Source organism: Cryptomeria japonica, chromosome 8, assembly GCF_030272615.1.
Source record: "Cryptomeria japonica chromosome 8, Sugi_1.0, whole genome shotgun sequence".
Classification (NCBI taxonomy): domain Eukaryota; kingdom Viridiplantae; phylum Streptophyta; class Pinopsida; order Cupressales; family Cupressaceae; genus Cryptomeria; species Cryptomeria japonica.
The window spans coordinates 530,594,500-530,613,622 of record NC_081412.1 but is presented as its reverse complement, the minus strand read 5'-3'; the positions used below and the strand labels follow the sequence as shown (position 1 = coordinate 530,613,622).

At 40.7% G+C, this 19,123-nt stretch overlaps 1 protein-coding gene across 8 annotated transcripts in view; it reads left to right on the top strand.

Annotated features, from left to right (window-relative positions):
- Window positions 1-19,123, top strand: part of LOC131063724 (uncharacterized) — a 125,540-nt gene that overhangs the window by 36,606 nt on the left and 69,811 nt on the right. For 7 of the 8 annotated variants that reach the window (XM_057997633.2, XM_057997629.2, XM_057997628.2 and 4 more), the window contains one exon: window positions 756-987. In XM_057997633.2, the coding sequence (XP_057853616.2) occupies window positions 916-987 (72 nt within the window). In that variant the 5' untranslated portion in view covers window positions 756-915. Of the gene's footprint in view, window positions 1-755; window positions 988-1,833; window positions 1,898-19,123 lie in introns of all 8 variants that reach the window. The other variant, XM_059210088.1, reaches the window with a different exon arrangement.

Below are 19,123 nucleotides of genomic sequence, written 5' to 3'. Positions count from 1 at the left end.
AGCAGTGTTCTTTTGGGGACCAAAGAGAACAAACCAGAAAGATTGGTGCCATGCAAGCACTTACTATAAATAGTAGTGTTCTCTAGGAACCGAAGAGAACAAAGACAACAAAACTCAAAAAGATTGGTGCCATGCAAGCACTTACTATAAATGGCAATGTTTTTTGGGGACCAAAGAGAACAAACCTAGAAAACTTAGAAAGATTGGTGCCATGCAACCACTTACTATAAATAGTAGTGTTCTTCGGGGACTAAAGACAACAAACCCATAAAAAACACAGAAAGATTGGTGCCACGCAAGCACTTACTATAAAGCTTCTGTGGGTACCAAAGAGAACAAACCCAAAAAAACCCAAAAAGATTGGTGCTATGCAAGTACTTACTATAAATAGCAGCTGTCGATGAAACCCACTGAAACTGAGAATTGAGCTCACCAAGAATATAGGAACACTCCCTACGAAACTGGAAACCTTTGGGAAACCTTAAAAGCTGGCCAACAATAGCAGAACTGGGAAGCATAAAAATGGGGACATTACATCTTTAGGTTAGTTCTAATTACATTATCTGTTTCTGATGTCTGTCTTTGTCTGGTTATAATTTTATGCAATCTCAACTAATAGTTGTTTATGCTGGCTCTACCAACCAGAACCCTTAATTTAGATTCAATGTTAAAATTGTTATTGCAATTTCTTGAACAGAAACTAAGTCCAGGACTTAAAGCACTGATTATCTATGTTAATTTGCTTTGCTGTGCAGGGTCATATATCCCTGTAGTGTTAGCTACAATAATGTACAGACTAGGGCTGGTGTAAATCCCAGTTTCCCTTTTACTTGATGCTGTACACATTTACCTTTGCGCTCATATAGATGCCTTTCACCCCTTTCTGCTACCTCAAGGGTCTATAAGGTTGCAAAAATGAAAGAAATTGTTACCATTCAAGTTGGCGGCTTCTCAAATTTTATTGGGTCTCATTTTTGGAATTTTCAGGTAACTCTTTCTGTTGTCACGAAGTTCTGTTTTCTGTCTTTTGTTATTGGCATCTTCTTTGATAGGCTCTTCAATATCTATTATTATAGGTGCTAGATTATCTAAGCATAATTATCATATTATACAGTAGGTATGCTGAGCTGATTACTGTGAATAAGTCTATTAGCATACAGCTTCTATTTGCTTACATTTTAGCAATGGATTTTTTTCTTTTTTCTGATTGGTAAATAGGGTAAGAATTTCTTCTGCTGCTACTTAATGCAATTGGAAAGCATTATCAAACCTAATAAATATTTTCTTAGAATTTGCATCCAATATATATCTATTATGAAAAATAATGTCTGGAACTTGCAGCCAGCTTTTTTTGTTTTTGACCTGCATGTGATGAGGTTTGAAACCAGACTATCATTATGGCAATGCCTCCACTTTAACATGAGACCATGGCCAGTGGGAAAAATGTTTATAGGTATTTGCTCCTATTTGGAGGAGGCTGTATTTTCATCTTAACAAATCCTTTTTAAAGAAATGCCTGTAGCAACAATTGACCATGAAAGTTGCACTGATTTTGTTTGCACAACCTTATAAACTTAAAACCTTCAAAGAATCCCTATCAATGGAGATTACTATAATTGAACCAACTTATTACATGCAATGCAGATAATGGTTATGTTGACTGATTATTGCAGGAAAAAAAAATGGCCTCAAAATTTGAGGTTTTAGTATTTTACTCATCTGGGTTTTATATTGAAGGAACTATGAGCAAGGCTCAACAATTCAAAGCAGACCTCAACAATAAATCTCTTTCTAATTTCACAAGCTGATCTCTGAGTGTGTCCTCCTTTGCAGGTGGAAAATTGCAGAGTTGCCATAGCCTATCAGGTGTAAAATCGAATATCCACAGGGCAGAAAGGCAAGTGGAGTCATATTTGGTCAATCTCCCAGTGGCTCAAATCAAACTTTTTATTTGGTTAACGACCCATAACTGGATTATCATGGCTCTGTTCAAAATGAGGCATCATGGGACACACAATTTGCCTCAATTGCTAAGCAAACTCGGAATCAGTCTTAACAGTTGTTTTTATTGCCCTTGGTTGCAGTTATTTGGATTGTATGGGATGGTTTATTAGGTAAAACCAGTTCCAATTTGAATAATCATCCAGCCTCTTAAAAATTGATTTCTATTGTCGGAGAAATGTCAACTCTAAAATTCATGGTTCATCTTGCCCCAGGTTCCATAACATGGCAAATCTGGAAGAAGTGGAATAATGATTTTATTCCCTATTTTCTTTATTTATTATTCACTTTCCTTCTTTCTCCATGTTGCATTCCCACATTTGTTTACTTTTCCATCTTCCCATGTGTGATGTGTTTTTTAGACACCTCTAACATAGAATGAAATACCAAAGGTATTCTATCCTCTCTTGATCAAAATCTCCTCGGATGCTGAATTATATGATAACCGAGATGACTCCAAGGTTTCTATTGTTAGGTCTTGACATATGGATAGCTCAATGGTTGTGATGTGATTATTCTATCCTCTCTTGATCAAAATCTCCTCGGATACTGAATTAAGGTTTCTATTGTTAGGTCTTAATGTATGTATAACTCAATGGTTGTGATGTGATTTTGCTGGAATCACAAGGTGGACTTAAGTTGAATCTTGAATTCTTCTTGAATGTTTGCTGGAACATGAAACTTACCTGATTTAAAAAAAAAAGAACAAAAGGATAAGGAGTTGAGAAAGCTAATCTAATCCTAAGAGTGCAAGAGCAATGGACGATCTAGGTGAAATTTAACTAAGCTTGGCTTTGACATGCAAGGAACATCTCCACGAAGCTTAGTGCAATCTCCTAAGTTAAGTAAGCATATGATGTTCAAATCACTACCATGAGCATACACACCATCAAGACTGTTGGATTATATATCATTGATGTCAAAGGCTGAATTGAGTTTGTTTATGAAGGTTGGTTGAGCTATCTTCTTGCTTACCTGGTTGAGCAGCTTGAGCTGCTTGCTTGGCTGCTTAAGGTACCTGTGTGTCTGCATCAGCAGTGTGAGTGCCTACTTGGTATTTTGTCAGCTTCCTTACCACATTATTTGCCATGTTAGATTATTGGGCCACATAAATGTTTGAATAGTCTACGGATTGATTTCTATGAGTTTTATTGTGGCTGCCAAGTTATAACATTCTGTTATTCTTCTTGGAATTGATTATTTATTTCTTTATAGTGTGTGGGTGTTTGCCACATATGGGTAAACGATTAAATGCAGAAAGTAAATGCACAGAACATAATGGAAATATATTAAATAACCAGTCTTTGTATTAATTCAACAGTCCATATGCATCAAGTGCCATAACATCACATTTGCTACCACTATTCTGATGCCACTTCGAAGGAAAGGTATGCAATATATAATACCCGAAGGGGTGCGACCAACCGTCGTGTCCAACTGCCCTTCGGGACGACTAACTAATTGACTGTCGTAACTCATTATTACCGACGACAACATAAACATAATATGACAACATAACATAATGATTATTCCCGACAACATCATCCCCCCCAAAAAAAGAAGTCATCTCCAGACGACTTAATACAAAATAGAGATGACATTAAACAAAACCAAGGTAGAGAACTGCAGGAACTGCGAACGCTAGTCGAGCGTGGAACTCATACACCTGCTGCGTCCTCGCCTGAAAACCCTTTTCTGCTACCATCCGATGCTCAAGTGCGGATTTCACCATTAGTGCTTCCTTTGACATCACAGTCCTCCTGTGCCTAAACCAAACTTGTCTGCAAAACACGCTTTTCAGTCTCAGCCTCCACCAACTGCTACTCAAATGATATCGTCTCCCTAGCCAATTTGTCCTCGATAGCCACCCGCGTTGCCCTCTCGGCATCCAACTCTTGGGTACGCTGAGCTAAGTCTCACGCTACTACTGCCTCCAACCTAGTGGTCAGCTCCTCCCGAGCCCTCTGTGCATCTACCAAGGCAACCTCACGTCCAGCCAAGACATACTCCGAGTTCCTCAAAGCGTACCATTCATGCCGGGAAGTGGCCACAACCCTTTGGCACAAAGGCTAGGAGACGCCTCAAATCCTCCATCACACTCCCCAAAGGTTGATAACTGAACTGAATAACTCCTTGGTGCCGTATGACTTCGCGTGCCTACAATGCCTTCCCTTAGACTCTGTTTGTTTGCAACCTCCAAATCCGTCTCTCTCTACGGCTTATGGCTTCCCGCCAATGCTGAGCTTTTAGGCTTCTTTCTCACAGTATGGGACAACCCAACACTTACTGTGACTTCTCTGATGCCTTCGCCCAACTCAAAAAGTGTATTGTAGCTCAAAAAAATAAATTGGGGGTCTGGGGGCAGTGCCCCCAGCGGGGTCGAGGGGCGGCGCCCCTCGTGGGGTCCTGGGGCAGCGCCCCAGTACAGGGCGGGGTCGAGGGGCAGCGCCCCCGCCGCCAACACCAATTTACAACCCTCCTTCTCCACTCTAATATTTTCAGTGTCCTGGCTCTAGATGTCATCGAATGATTTTTCAATCTGGTCGTCGTTTTTTTTTTCACTGTAATGTCTCCCGGCCATACAACCTCTTCGTACAGTCAACAATAGCACTGACACCTCCAATCGTACGACCACCTACCCGTTCGGTCAACACCCTCCTTACCGTACGGTCACCCCTCCATCGTATGGATCACACCGTACGAACAACATGACCAACCATCCACACCGTACGGTCCTTCTTTCGCACGCCCAACACAGTTCAACCGTTCGGGGGTCCACCGTACGGTGGTATTCCACCACAGGTGTCCTCCGTCATCAGTGGTCCACCGCACGTGGTCCAACGTACGGTGGTTCCACCACACGGGTTCCCACCGCACGGTAGTCTCACCGTACGGTGGTTCCATCGCACGGTGGTCTCACTGCGGTGGTTCCAACACCACTTTCAAAGATTTTTTTTTATTTTTATTTTTTCAAAAAAAATTTCAATTTTTTTAAAAATAAATTAAAAAAATCCCTAATCTAGTCTTCGGCTCGGGTCCCGTGCCTCTGGGATTGCCCTTTCTCGGTTTGCCTTGCCCAAGAGTCTCCCGCTTTGGTCCCGTGCCGATCGAGTCACATGCCCGGCCTCTCAGGTTCCCTTCCATCCTCTCAAGTCCCCCTCCGGACTCTCGGGTGTCCTTCTGGCCTCTTGGGTCCCCTGCGCGCTTCTCGTGGTAGGGTTTCAATTTGGACCCGTTGATGGCAAGTCTATTTTCAATGGCCATCCGAAGACCTGGAACCATAAATTCTACAGGAACCACGATCTCCTTCCTGTACATAAGAAGAAGAAGAAGAATAAAGATTTTGAAGGTTGCGGCCTTCCACACAGGGTTCCAATCATTGCCGACATGAATGATCTTGGGATTATCTACGTCATCGAGGTTTGGGGCGTCTCCCTTCCAATATTCTCTGTATTCCGGCAGGTACACCTCCTCTGTTGCTTGCTCTGGTTCCTCTACTTCGAGCCTGTAGCTCTACAACATTTCGTAATCCTCCATCTGCGAGTGGAAGAGCCCGTTCAATGACCTCGTCTCATCCTCGGAGCACTCTCCTGGTTTGAGAATCCCTTCGTCGTTGGGCTCCCTGCAGCCCCGTCCTTCGTCCCTCAGGTCCCCTTCTCCTTCACCCTGCAATTCCGAAGATGATGCCAGTTCCTCACTAACCAATTGCGTCCCAAGGTCTGATAAACTTCCTTCCTCCATTCTCCATAGACAGAGTATTCTTCTTCCAGTTGTGGGTGGCCTTGGCTGCCACCAGCCACCCTCTCCCTAAGATCGCATCATACCCTTTTTTCTTTAGTGGGATTACCACGAAGTCCAGTATGAAGGGTTGCGCCCCGATGGTAACTTGCTGTCCCATCAGTGTCCCGATGGGTTTGATTCCATGTTGATCTGCTCCCAGCAAATTGAATGTAGATGGCCACAGCGTCGGCTTCCCCAGCTTTCGCCAGGTTTCTTCTAGAAGAACATTCACTCCTGATCCACCACCAATGATGGTATCGGTTAGAATGGTGCCAAGGATACCCATCTCCACAATGGTCGGGTTACTTCTAGTGTTAACTGCTAGAAGCATGGGGTCTATTGTAGACCCCTCAGGAACATCTGTGCGGTGGTTGGTATTGGTGTGTGGTTGGGAGAGATTATTCAGCAAAGCCGTTCGTAATTGAGGCATCGTTTGGAGGAGGTCGTGTACCTTCACAGGCACCTCCAGTTTTAAAATTTGATTTAGTATAGCCTCCTCCGCCTCCGGTCGGCTGGAAGTACCCGCCGTACCCTTCGCCTTCGCCCTTTCTCGTATCTCTTTCTCAATTTCTTCCCGTGCTTCCCATACCCTTCGCTTCTCCGTCTCCGGGTCTGGGCACATTGCATGTCTGGCTTGGGCACGGGTTACGCCCAACACTTCCTCTTCTTTGGTTTCCTTGATATTGAGCAAGTTGACGCCAGACTTCGGGCAGGTGGCGTCTTCGTGGTCTCCCGGTCCACACCATTTGCACAAATATTGTGTGGCCTCTCCCTTCGGGCAGTCTCGGGCGAAGTGCCCCCACTGGTTGCATGCTCTGCATTGTACCATCGGTTGGCCTTTGGAGTTGTATTGGATCCGGCTCCTTGTATTGTTATTGTTGTTTCGTCCTCCCCACCGGTTATCTCGGTAGCCTCCCGATGTTGCATTGTTGTTCGCCTGGGAGCTGCCGGTACCGCCCAATGTAGTTGGTTGTTCCTATGTAAGCAATACTTGTTGGTTTCGTGTTTTCATGTTGTAGGGGCATTCCCTGGTGGGATGCCCCATCAACTGGCATATATCACAATAGGCCTTCTTTTGGCAAGAGCCTTTTGTTTGGCCGTCCGTCTTACATTCCGTGCACCAAAGCTCCCCTTCGTCGGTCTTGCTCGGACCTCCCTTCATAACCTTTAGCTCTTTCATCATCCTCAGCATGTCCTTTTGCAGGGCTTGCACCTTTTTGCCGGACTCGCCATAGTTGCTGCTTCCCTCGGAAGAGTCATCATCCTCGGACGAGCTATCCTTCTCCTTTTTCTTCTTGGATGTCTCGCTCTCGCTCTCGCTCTCGAGATCCATCGCTCTATTATATGCATCTTCGTACGAGGTTGGTGGAACAATTTTCATCTTCTTCCGGATGGAGTGTTTCAGTCCCTCCACGAACCATCTCTTTTTCAACCCATCCGCTGGTTGACTCTCCATTTTCCCCAACAGTTCCTTGAGCCGCCGACTATAGGCTCGGATAGTCTCGTTCTTGTTCTGCTTTGTGCCATAGATTTCGGCTACTATTTCATTGTCGTCTCTGAGGAGGTGAAACTCTATCCCGAACTCCTTCTTCAGGTTGGGCCATGTGCTGACTTTGGTCTTATCCATATTGGAGTACCAGTCGATGGCCACTCCCCTTAAGGTTGCTGGAAATTGTGTTACCCATTCGTCCTGGTAGGTAACACCGTTCGCTGACCATATGGTTTTGCAAGTGCGGCAATGGCGGATGGGATCTTCCTTCCCGTCGCCGTTGAACTTCGGCAACTTCTGCTTACTTGCCATCCCACCGCTGGGTCTCGCTCCTCTGGTGTCTTGTGTGCTTGTACGTGGTGATCCTCTGCCTTCGCCTCCTGCACCTGACCCTCCACTCGTGGGTCCTTCGGAGAAGGTTGTTGACCCTGAACCGAACAAATTGCCTCCCGTACAGTACCCTTGTGCTCTCTCGGCACCATCGGCCGTATCGTCACCTTCGGTCGTCTCCCTTCGGTTGTCCTCCGAAATGGACAAGTTCTTTAGTAGGTCTCTGGTAGCATCGATCAGGTTTAGACTTCGCCTTGTTTGTTCCACCAACTCTTCGCGACTTCTTACCCTACGGTGGTATTCTGGCGAACTGTAGAGTTCTCCTTCGACACCCTCCGTGACTCCTAGGTTCCCTTCGGGCAACCCCTCGGCCGGTCGTCCCTCGGCAAGCTGCCTTAGCCTACGCCTTCGTTCTATTTGCTGTCTAAGATTCAACGCTCTTTGTGCTACTTCCCATTCGTCACTTTGTATCTTTTTATTTTTGTCCTTATTTAGTATATTTGGCATAAACCCTAAACCCTAAACCCTAAACTTTTTATTATTTTTCGTTTCGGCCACAATTTATCTCAACATTGTGCCGAGATTATTACAGGGTTCAATTTCCCCTTCGCCTCTTGCCATCACCCTCTGCGTCCTCTGGGTTAATCTCACCGACGGGTAGGCCCATCGTGTCCGTACGCCATCTGTTCCTTCCTTTCCCGAGTATGTCTAGGCAACGACGCCAAATGTTTGCCACATATGGGTAAACGATTAAATGCAAAAAGTAAATGCACAGAACATAATGGAAATATATTAAATAACTAGTCTCTGTATTAATTCAACAGTCCATATACATCAAGTGCCATAACATCACATTTGCTACCACTATTCTGATGCCACTTCGAAGGAAAGGTATGCAATATATAATACCCGAAGGGGTGCGACCAACCGTCGCTTCCAACTGCCCTTCGGGACGACTAACTAACTGACTACCGTAACTCATTATTACCGACGACAACATAAACATAATGATTATTCCTGACAACATCATCCCCCCAAGAAAAGAAGTTGTCTCCGGACGACTTAATACAAAATAGAGATGACATTAAACAAAACCAAGGTAGAGAACTGTAGGAACTATGAACGCTAGTCGAGCGTGGAACTCATACACCTGCTACGTCCTCGCCTGAAAACCCTTTTCTGCTACCATCCGATGCTCAAGTGCGGATTTCACCATTAGTGCTTCCTTTGACATCACGGTCCTCCTGTGCCTAAACCAAACTTGTCTGCAAAACACGCTTTTCAGTCTCAGCCTCCACCAACTGCTACTCAAATGATACTGTCTCCCTAGCCAATTTGTCCTCGATAGCCACCTGCGTATCCCTGGACGTGCTATTCAAAAATACGTCAGAGATTGTGGAGTGCGCAAGACGTATTTTTAAATTATTAGAAGGGTGTGCATGGCAAAAAACAAAAAAACAGAACTCTTTTGAAGCCTATATGAATTCAAGATGAGTATAAAGTTTTTTTTAAAAACAGGGGTGGGGTTTTTTCCGGAGGTGTGAAGAATATTTCGTTGCTACTGTTTCATCTGCAAGGTAGGAAATCAAATGAAGTGTTGTGCAAGCTGCATGGTTGAAGACATTTTTTTAAAGAGTTTGTGGAAGAGGTTTTGAGTAGAGTTTGTGCTTTATGAAAAGTTTTTTATTAACACAGGTTCACTGTCTTGTGTTGAATGAAGAATGTAAGACTTTTATGTTGGATTGGGTTTGTATTTTGTAAGACTTTTATTATCATTGGAAGGCGATGTGTAAAAGGTATGAACGGGCTTTCAAAGTTCATTATCATGTGGTACAGCCTGTAATGTCATAAAGCAAGGGAGAAATTGTTTTAAGTATGATGTGAGCTTTTGAATATGATTAAAAAGAGCACTATATGAGTAGCATTTTTGAACCTGTGATATGAATTCGATGGCAGATTGTTTATCAGATTCTATCAAACATCCAATATTTTGAAGTTAGTGGTTTTGAGGTTGGTGCCTTATTTCAGTGTAGTTGGTGCTTCTGATTTGTTGCTTCTGTGTGTGAAGTTGGAGCTTCAGTTTTGCAAGTTTGTGCGTTGGAAGGGTTGGTCCCCATTTGCAATGGGGCGATGTGTGAAAACGTCACAACACCATGTAATGTACCAAATTGGATATTTTGACAAATTGTCACAAATGCACAAATTTTTGGACATTGAGATTATGATATGGGCTAGGTAAGAGCATGCGGTGGTTGGAAATGAAATCAAATATGCATACTGGCGGCAAGCTGCACAGTTCTACAACATATGCAATAGTTGGAAATGAAATTGATTACTAAAGTCATGGTGGCATAGCCTTTCAGACTTACAAATTATTACTATTTGGCAGAGAACCATGCAAAATAAGATGACGGACAATGCAAATTAATACTAAAATCTTCATGATAAATCTGAAATTCTTGTTATATTAACATAACCAGCACAAATAATGTCTGAAACGATCCCAAAAGACAAGTCTGAAATGAAAAAAAATACTAGAATATCAGCGCTGTAGTTAAATCTCTGAATGGCTAATGCTGGAACGTACAATTGGCAGATTATAATGTTTCCAAATTATCCAATATCAAAAGGTATGATATGTAAGGAACAAATTGATCACTTTGATAAACATCTGCAATATTATTACCTTGAACAATCTTCTGAAATCTGATGTATGCTTAGTAAAGGCCAGTACAGTTCAAGCCAGATTTGTATGATAGCCTTTTGATACAGCTGATAATTTTAATTACATTGAATAACAGCAATCCAAAATATAGTATTTCCTGAAAGAAGCTGAAAAAGCACTTGCAAGCCTTGAGATTATAAGATTGTAAACTGTAGCAGCTGTATGGCAGAACAAAGCTCCCCAAAAGCTGATTAAAATTCCAGAAAGCTGATAAACTTCTAAAAAACTGTGATTTTCTTCAAATAATATAAGACAGCAATGTATATGATAAGGACTCCACTTAACAGACTTTGTCCCCTTCTAGCACAACAGCCTTAAATCCTTGTGGCAGCTTTAGGAAGATATAGGAACTTTAAAGCATTTCTCGACCATTATATGCTCTCTAGAAACCTCCAAAAATAATGTAATAAACTTGGAACCTCAGTGACCACTTTAATTTCATTCAATCACCTTATAGAAATTGTACATAATGCTATTTGGAAGGAACGAGGGTGTATGGGAGACAAAAAGTCTACAGTATCGAAATTCATTGTTCCCCTCAAGTTGTACGCTGGACAAAATACTTTTCACATACAACAGTATTAAATATTTGAACTCTATAATAGCTGCAATTTGAATACAAAATGGGACAGGAGTTTGATACTTTCAACTACATGCCTTTTAACAAGAAATCTAGTATAATAGTGAAAATCTCTACAACAGATAATTAATGATATAAAATTGAAATTCATTACAACAATCTGGAATAGCAATGAAACCCTTTAAAGTAATATGGGAAATTTGTACCAAAATTGAAACACTTTGCAAACCTCGATCAGCACCAATTTGATTCCTTAGTGGAATCACCTTTTTTGACTAATGGCATTTCGCCCTTTGCCTGCTTGGAAATTGAAGGGTTTTCATTCTGTGATCACCTGCACACCAAGGCTTTCCGTTCTTGAGAACAAATAGATGAACACAAGGTCCAAGCAATTGCAGAAATCAATAAGATGAAATATTCGGAATGCCCTTTTTCCCAGCCAAACTCCTCCTTTTATAATCCCTTATTTATTAATTAAAGCCTCATTTTAGAAATGTCTAGAATTTCGCTTTCTTTTAAATTTAATATGTCAGTTGGGTTCTTGGTTCTCGTGCCACCATTTTGTCATCACTTTAGGCCCTTTTTTGAAAACACTTTTTAATATCACTTTTAGGCTCTTTATTTTAATAATAAAACATAAGTTGCCCTTTTTTGCAAGGTTATAACAAATTTATATGGACAACTTAAAGTTATATTATTAATTATTTTCTTAGCTCAAAAAGGGATATGACATCCCATTACTTACACCATCTCCTATTATCAATCCATTGATGTGATATTCCATTACGGAGATTTACATTCATGGCAGCACAAAGAGTATGTTGAAGGGTTATTCATGGATGAAAAATTTGTGCAGATGGACATGCTTCACCAGACTTCTCTGATAGATGTTAGCTTAGCTCTTAATGGCTCTCTTTGAGACCAACATCTATATAAGATTCTCTACTAGGCTTCAATAGAGTTGGTCTACTTAGAGCTTCATCCACTCCCTTAAGAGGAACAAACTTACCTCTAGGAGAAAAAAGAAGTTTGTGGTTGTACATAGTGCCTTGCATCTCATTGACTGGAACACACTTTTGTACAAGAAGAGTCCAAGATCATAGTGGGATGTAGAGCCAGAGGAGCTAGCATAGATTGACGAGGATGCTACATAGTTAGGGCTGGTTGGTACTGGTGTAGAGGAGCTTGACAATGGTAGCAGTTCTGGTGATGATTAGAGGTCTTACTTCACTCCATTTTGTTATTTTGAACATTTGTAATCATCATTGTACTCACTTTAATCATCATTATGAAATCTTGAACGTAATATAAATTTCAAATTCAAGATTTTCATTGTTCAATGTTAATTCTTAATGTTCACTTCAAAATTTAGTAGTTTCTAATTTTTACTAATTTGCCAAAGTTTCATTTGTAATTCTTATACTTGTACATCTTTTTATAACTATTTTTTCAAGTACTATATGTATTTTAGTGTCACCCTCCCATTGCCGCCCTGCCATTGTCCTCCTGCTATCCCCAAATTTAGGCCTTTGGTCCATCTGTCCCCAAAACTGCCCTCCTACATTAGGAAACTTTGTGGAAATATGGGTTTGTTTCATTTGTTGAATTCCTCGTTTTGGAACATAGATTCCCCAACTTGTAGTATGAACCATCTTGGAGATGATAGTCTTCCCTATCCTCAAAATGTATACTTTTTGCTGTATCATCCCTATACCCTTCACTATCTTCCTAAAAGATAAATGGTTGAACCTCAGTAATGGCACCCAAACCTCAAATCATGTGGTATAAATAACATGTAAACCAACTTGTTAGGCACACCTATTCCTTGATAGCAAAATGAAATTGTTGCAAGAAATGCATTCATTTGTAGCACCACACTTTCTGCAATTTGGTTTGAGCATGTAAATATTGAAATGGTTGGTGATCCACGTGAATGATGATCTTCTTTCCTATTAGATAGCAGTTGTACATCTCAACCACTTGAACGAGTGCATAAATCTTTACCATATGTGCCATACATCAGAGCTGCCCCATGTAAATGTTATTAATGATGGAATACCTGCTTAGCTCCTTGCAAAATATCAACAACATGGTATAATTAGATGAATCCGTTTTCACCTGCAAATTAGGTAGTGCCAAAGGTGGTGCCTTAATAATATAACTCTTCTAATGCATGATACTGATTTTAACCAAGTAAAGAACTTAATAGTTGTGGTTGTGTAACAAAAAAGGTGTTGCTATTGTGGAGAATGATGCTATGAAATTCCTCAAATATTTGTCAACCCCTAAAAAGCTTCTTGTTATGGTCACTTTTGAGGGTGTGGAGCAATTGACAATGACCTTTACTTCTGTTGGATCTGTTTTCAACTTTTCCCAACCACATGTCCTCAATAGATTGGTGATTGTTGTGCAAGTTCACACTTCTCCTGAGTAATAATTTACTCTCTTTAATTTTTTTTTATACATTTCTCAAATGAATTAGATGCTTGTCATAAATTTTGCTAAAGACTAATATGTCATCCAAATATGTATTGACACAAGAAACATATGAATAGACAATGCTTTATTCATCAGTCTCATGAAGTAAACATAAGCATCACGTAAGCTGTTTTCAATACATCCTCCTTTATTTTCACCTAGTGATATGTAAATTTTAAGTCTACCTCAGTGAAGTACTTGGTACAATGAAGTTGATCTGACCAGTCATCAACTTGTGGAAGGTAACTATTTTTGATGCTGATTTTGTTGAAGGCTCTATGATTAGTAGACATTCTCCACCAATCATCTTTTTTAGGCATTATAATGACAAGCAAACCACATGTCGAAGTATTAGGATGGATTACACACTATTCTAACAAAGCATGAGGTTGTTTCTTTGTTTCATTTTTCTCAACAGGTGATTGCAGATGGAGGCCAATGTTGAGAAGAGGGCAATTCGATACAGACTGATTCTCATGCTTAATTGCTGTTTTTGGTGGCATGTGTTTGGGATCTTGGAAAAATTCCTTGAAGTTATGCAACATCTCTACTGCTTGCATTTGTTCTTTGTTGGTGCACAAGCTAGAAAAAGCCTTATAGTCAACAACCTCATTGTCTTTCTTATCTCTCAAATTAGTCTTGTTCATGGCTTGATTAGCACTTAGTAATGAGAGCTTATGTTTACCTTGATATGTATTGATGATTAAACTTATCAATCTTTGACCAATTAATATCTATTGTTTCTTTGGATCAAGATGACATCTCTCACAATGTATGGGCTGCCAAATAATACACCATAGATGTCAAGGGGCACAACATCTGCAATAGCCTCATCAGTGAATTGTGCATTGATCCCAAAAATTACCTTAAATTGTGTGGTGTTTACTTCTATTCCTCATGTTGCTTGATCAAATGAGTAAGGATGAGGATGATTATATGCAAGAACCTAAGCTTTACCTACAAACTTTTTAGAAGTTAAATTTAGTTGTGAACACGAATAAAAGGAGCATTGTTTTTATCTTCTTTATCGTAATCTTGATATGAAAGAATTTGGTAAGCTCACTTATAGTCATTGTCTCTTTTCTATTCAAACATACCTGTTTTTGGATTGAAGTACAAGCAATCCACTCAGCCACGTTGGAGCTTCTCCCTGTTTCCTTACCTTGAGAAAAGGTAGACAAAACCTTTTTATTGTGAGGCAACTTGAGATTAAGCTTCAAACATTTATCTTTAGTATGACAATCTACAATGCAATGCCCACAATATTATTTTTTCATCTATATTTGCAATAGTAGTAGTATTCTACTTCTCATTTTACCTTTACCATTTAGCTTGGAAACACCTGGCTGATTTGATGAAGAGGTGGATGGAAGTTTCTTTTTGACTATCTCAAGATAGTGAGCTTGTGCACATGCTGCTTATATCTTTTTTAAGGCTTGGCTATAAAGTTGTATTTCCTTAGATGCATATGAAGCTCTACAAGTTATTTAATTGAGGCATTGTTGTCTTGTTGTTCCCCGTTTTGATAGCCTGATTTTGACACTCAGTAGCATATTCTTACACGCTTTGTCCATGTCCTTGCATAAAATATTGCTATTTTATGAAGTGATTGAATTCATAAATTCATCTCCTTTAGCAATTGGTGGTAATTTCTTCAAAGCCAAAGATTCAGTTTAGCTCTCATATCAAATGAGTGCATGGCTAGCAAGTTTAAAACAAGTGAAAGATATTTGTTCATCTTTACTAATATTATGCAATCTAAAATATACCACATGTTGTGCAAGTTAGTAATTGAGCTTTTTTTCATCCATTGCCCATTGCTTTTCATGGTTATTGACTTAGGTTAAGTTTGAATGATATGAAGCTGCTTCTTTTCTTGGTCTTTGGAATGTTCTTTTGCTTGCCTCCTCTCTTGTGTTGAATTTTTAGCAATCAGACTGAAAGTAAATATCTGAAACTGAAAATGCAACACATAACAGCACAAAACAACACAAGAACAACACAACAGTACCTTGGGAAAACCTCCCTCTTGGAGGTGAAAAACCCAGCAACAATTCTCAGATCTTGATTAGTCAAATTGAATTTACAATTAGCTTCACACTTGAAGCTGTCAGGAATTATGCACAGAACCTTAGGGTAAATAGCACTAACAAACTTATCTGCAATACAAGGAGGATGGCAGATTGAGGTCACTGTCTACAAGATCGATCTGCTGTCACAAAGATGATGTTCGCTGACCCTAAGACGATGTTTGGTGCCCCTTTAGACCAGTTCGCAGTCCTTCAAGAGAGTTTGCTGTGCCTTGATGAGGTTCGCTGACTGCAAAAGGTGTTTACTGTGCATCTGTTGATGTTCACTGGCTTCTAATACTGATTCGCTATGCTCTTAATGATATTCGCTGATTGCTGAAGGTAATTCGCTGATTACTGAAGACAATTCGCTGCTTGAGGACAGATAGAAGGTATTTGCTGGATATGTATTTGAGCAATGAGATAGGCTTCACATATATAGGAGACTCTAGCCTTCACTTCACCTTAGGTCGGCTAGGTTTAATTTCTGCCAAAATATAAACAAATAATTTCATTTTACAAGTTACAAGTATAGGTCGTGACCTATTTACAAGTTACATAATTTTGGTGCCAAGCCATATAATGTTTACACGTTATACATGCAAGTCACAACATGTTACATATGTATTTAACATAAATTGCCCAAATAGGGTCCAGTCAACGCGATGATAAATTCCTAAGGCTAAATTGCCAATTTAGAGAGCTAGGTCGGCCCAAGCTAGGAATCCGACTTAGCTATAAATCAACACTCCCTCTTAGCTAGGGAGGATTCCTTGAATTATCAAGTTACACTGTGATCATGCTTCATGGACTCTTTCCATGATATTCATCATGCATTCCCACAGAGGATGGTTCCAAGATACATCATGGATTCCTTCTATGGTATTCACCATACATCCCCGCAGAGGGTGAATTCAATATACATCATGGACTCCTTCCATGATACCCATCATGCATACCCGCAGAGGATGGATCCACCTTGCATTGCCCGCAGAGGGTGGAAGATGTCTTTCACCTCAACTTCTCCTAGAGAAGAATACAACACCACGTTGCATTGCCCGCAGAGGGTGGAGAGAGGTCTTTCACCTCAACTTCTCCCAGAGAAGAATCCAATGTCACCTTGCATTGCCCGCAGAGGGTGGAAGATGCAACTTAGTGCATCACTGGGAGTGAGACTCCTCAGCCAAGGCTGTGTTCTCAACAACTCCAAGTCTCTCTCTGAAGTATTCAACCTTCACACAAGTTAGAGGCTTTGGTGAGAACATCTGCAATCTGCTCATCAGTGCTGACATATTTCAGCTGAATGGCACCTCTCTGTCCCATATCACGAATGTAGTGATAATGAGTTTCCACATGTTTTGACCTGTCATGAAACACGTGATTAATAGACATCTTAATACAACTCTGATTGTCACAATAAATGACAGTGGGTTCCTGTTGTGACGTATTCACACATCGCCCCATTGCAAATGGGGACCCCTACTTTTTGCTTTCTAGGGTAGTTTAGTTTGATTGCTTGCCTAGTCTTGTCTATTAACCTTTGCATTTTGAGAGTTGTCAAGGTGAGAGCAATGTGATTGAAGGAGAACTTTGAATGTTTGAGTGGTGTCTAAGGCAAATTCACCAATTTCGCTCCTGACCCTTCCAAAGGGTCCAGAGCGAATTTCCTTGGATCTTCTTCCCTGGTCCTAATTTACATAAGAAACCTTGTCCTTATGGTGGTATGAAAAGAGCATTGATGTTTGCAACAAGGAGAAGTGATGAAAAGTGAGGAATTTGGACATGATTGCAAATTTCGCTCCTGACCCTTCCAAGGGGTCCAGAGCGAAATCCTCCTTATTGCCTATTTCTTGATTAAGGACATCAAATAATGGACTTGAGTGGCAAGGAGAGTATTTAAGAGGATAAGTCTAAAGCATGATGAGTGGAAAAGGTCAAGAAACTTGAGCTAAGGAATTTCGCTCTTAACCCTTCCAAAGGGTCCAAAGCGAAATTTCACAAAGGACCTAAGATTTCACCTAAGTCATTGGTTGGTTGGATTGATTTGCAAGGATATGGAAGGAAATGCATCAAAAGGTTGAGTCTAAGGCGAAGTCAAGTCAATTTCAAGGTGAATTAAGCCTAGAATAGGAATTTTGCTCCTGACCCTTCCAAAGAGTCTAGAGCGAATTCCTCCATAAGACATTTTACCTTGCCCCAAACTAAGAACTAACTCACTCCCAGGCATTATTGAAGGCAAAGCACTTGTTTGGAGAAGGAAATGGTGGATTGATGTCTTAATCATGAATTTCGCTCCTGACCCTTCCAAATGCTCCAGAGCAAAATCCTAAATAGGTCCTGTCCTTGGCCATGGTCTAGAGCGAATTTCTCCTTTCAGGCCTTCCTGAGAATCAAGCAAGTGTTGTCTTCGTGAGAGAGGGATCCAAATGTGAGAATCAAAGGAAAACAAGGTAGGAAGGATAGAACTAAGTGAGGGAAAGCAAGCAAAGTATGAACTTCGCTCTTGACCCTTCCAAAGGGTTCAGAGCGAAATTCTCAAAAACACCTAATTTGCTCATGATGGAGGCCAAAATATGAATTCTTAGGCATTGGTGGAGCAAAGATTAGAGTGCACTTACCTTGAGAAGCAATTTGGAGTAAGGAAGGGATGGAATTGTGTCCTAATCATGAATTTCGCTCCTGACCCTTCCAAAGGGTCCAAAGCGAAATCCTTGGGATAGCCTAAATCCTTGCCAAAGCGTTGAAATGGACACCACTTTATGAACAAGCTGGCTTGAATATGATAGGATAAAGGAGAATGGGCAAGTCCAAGACAAATTGGATGTGAATTGAGCTTAGAAATGTAAATTTCGCTCCTGACCCTTCCAAAGGGTCCAGAGCGAAATTCCTAGGAGGACTCCCCAATTTCGCCCAATGCACTAAAAGAACCTTATTTTAAGCTAAATTGATGGCAAGTTGACTTGATGGTGGTAGAAGGAGGTTTGACAAGTTAAATACAAGGCAAAGAAAGGAGAAAAGAAGTTTGAATTGAGCCTAAGGAAGAATTTCGCTCCTGACCTTTCGAAGGGTCTAGAGCGAAATTTCTTAAAAACTCTATTTTCCTCCTTGTTCAAACTAAGGAACTTATCCCTATGGCGTAGTTGAGGGATGATTGATGCATATTTGCCTTACAAGGTGGATTGGAGCAAAGGAAATGATGGAATTAAAGCTAAATGGCAAATTTCGTTCCTGACCCTTCCAAAGGGTCTAGAGGGAAATTCCAAAAAAATCCTTTTGCTCCCAATTTCGTATCAAGCCTAGTGTTGATTAAGGAGGATTGAACTTAGAGGCATCCTTAGGCATGCATTTGAGTAAGTGGTGGTCACAAAATGTGAAGAATTTGTCCTAAAATGCAAATTTCGTTCCTGACCCTTCCAAAGGGTCCAGAACGAAATTTCCTTGAACCTCTATTTCTTCCTTGTTCAAGCCAAGATCTTGATTTCTAAGGCATGGTTGGGAAAGAATTTATATGTACTTGCCTTTGAAAAGTGATTTGAGACAAAGAAATTGTGAAAATTGAGCTAAAATGCTAATTTCACTCCTAACCCTTCCAAAGGGTCCAGAGCGAAATGCCTAGGAGGTCTAATGTTTTGACTAGGTTTTTGAGTAGAACCCATTCTTAAACAATTTTG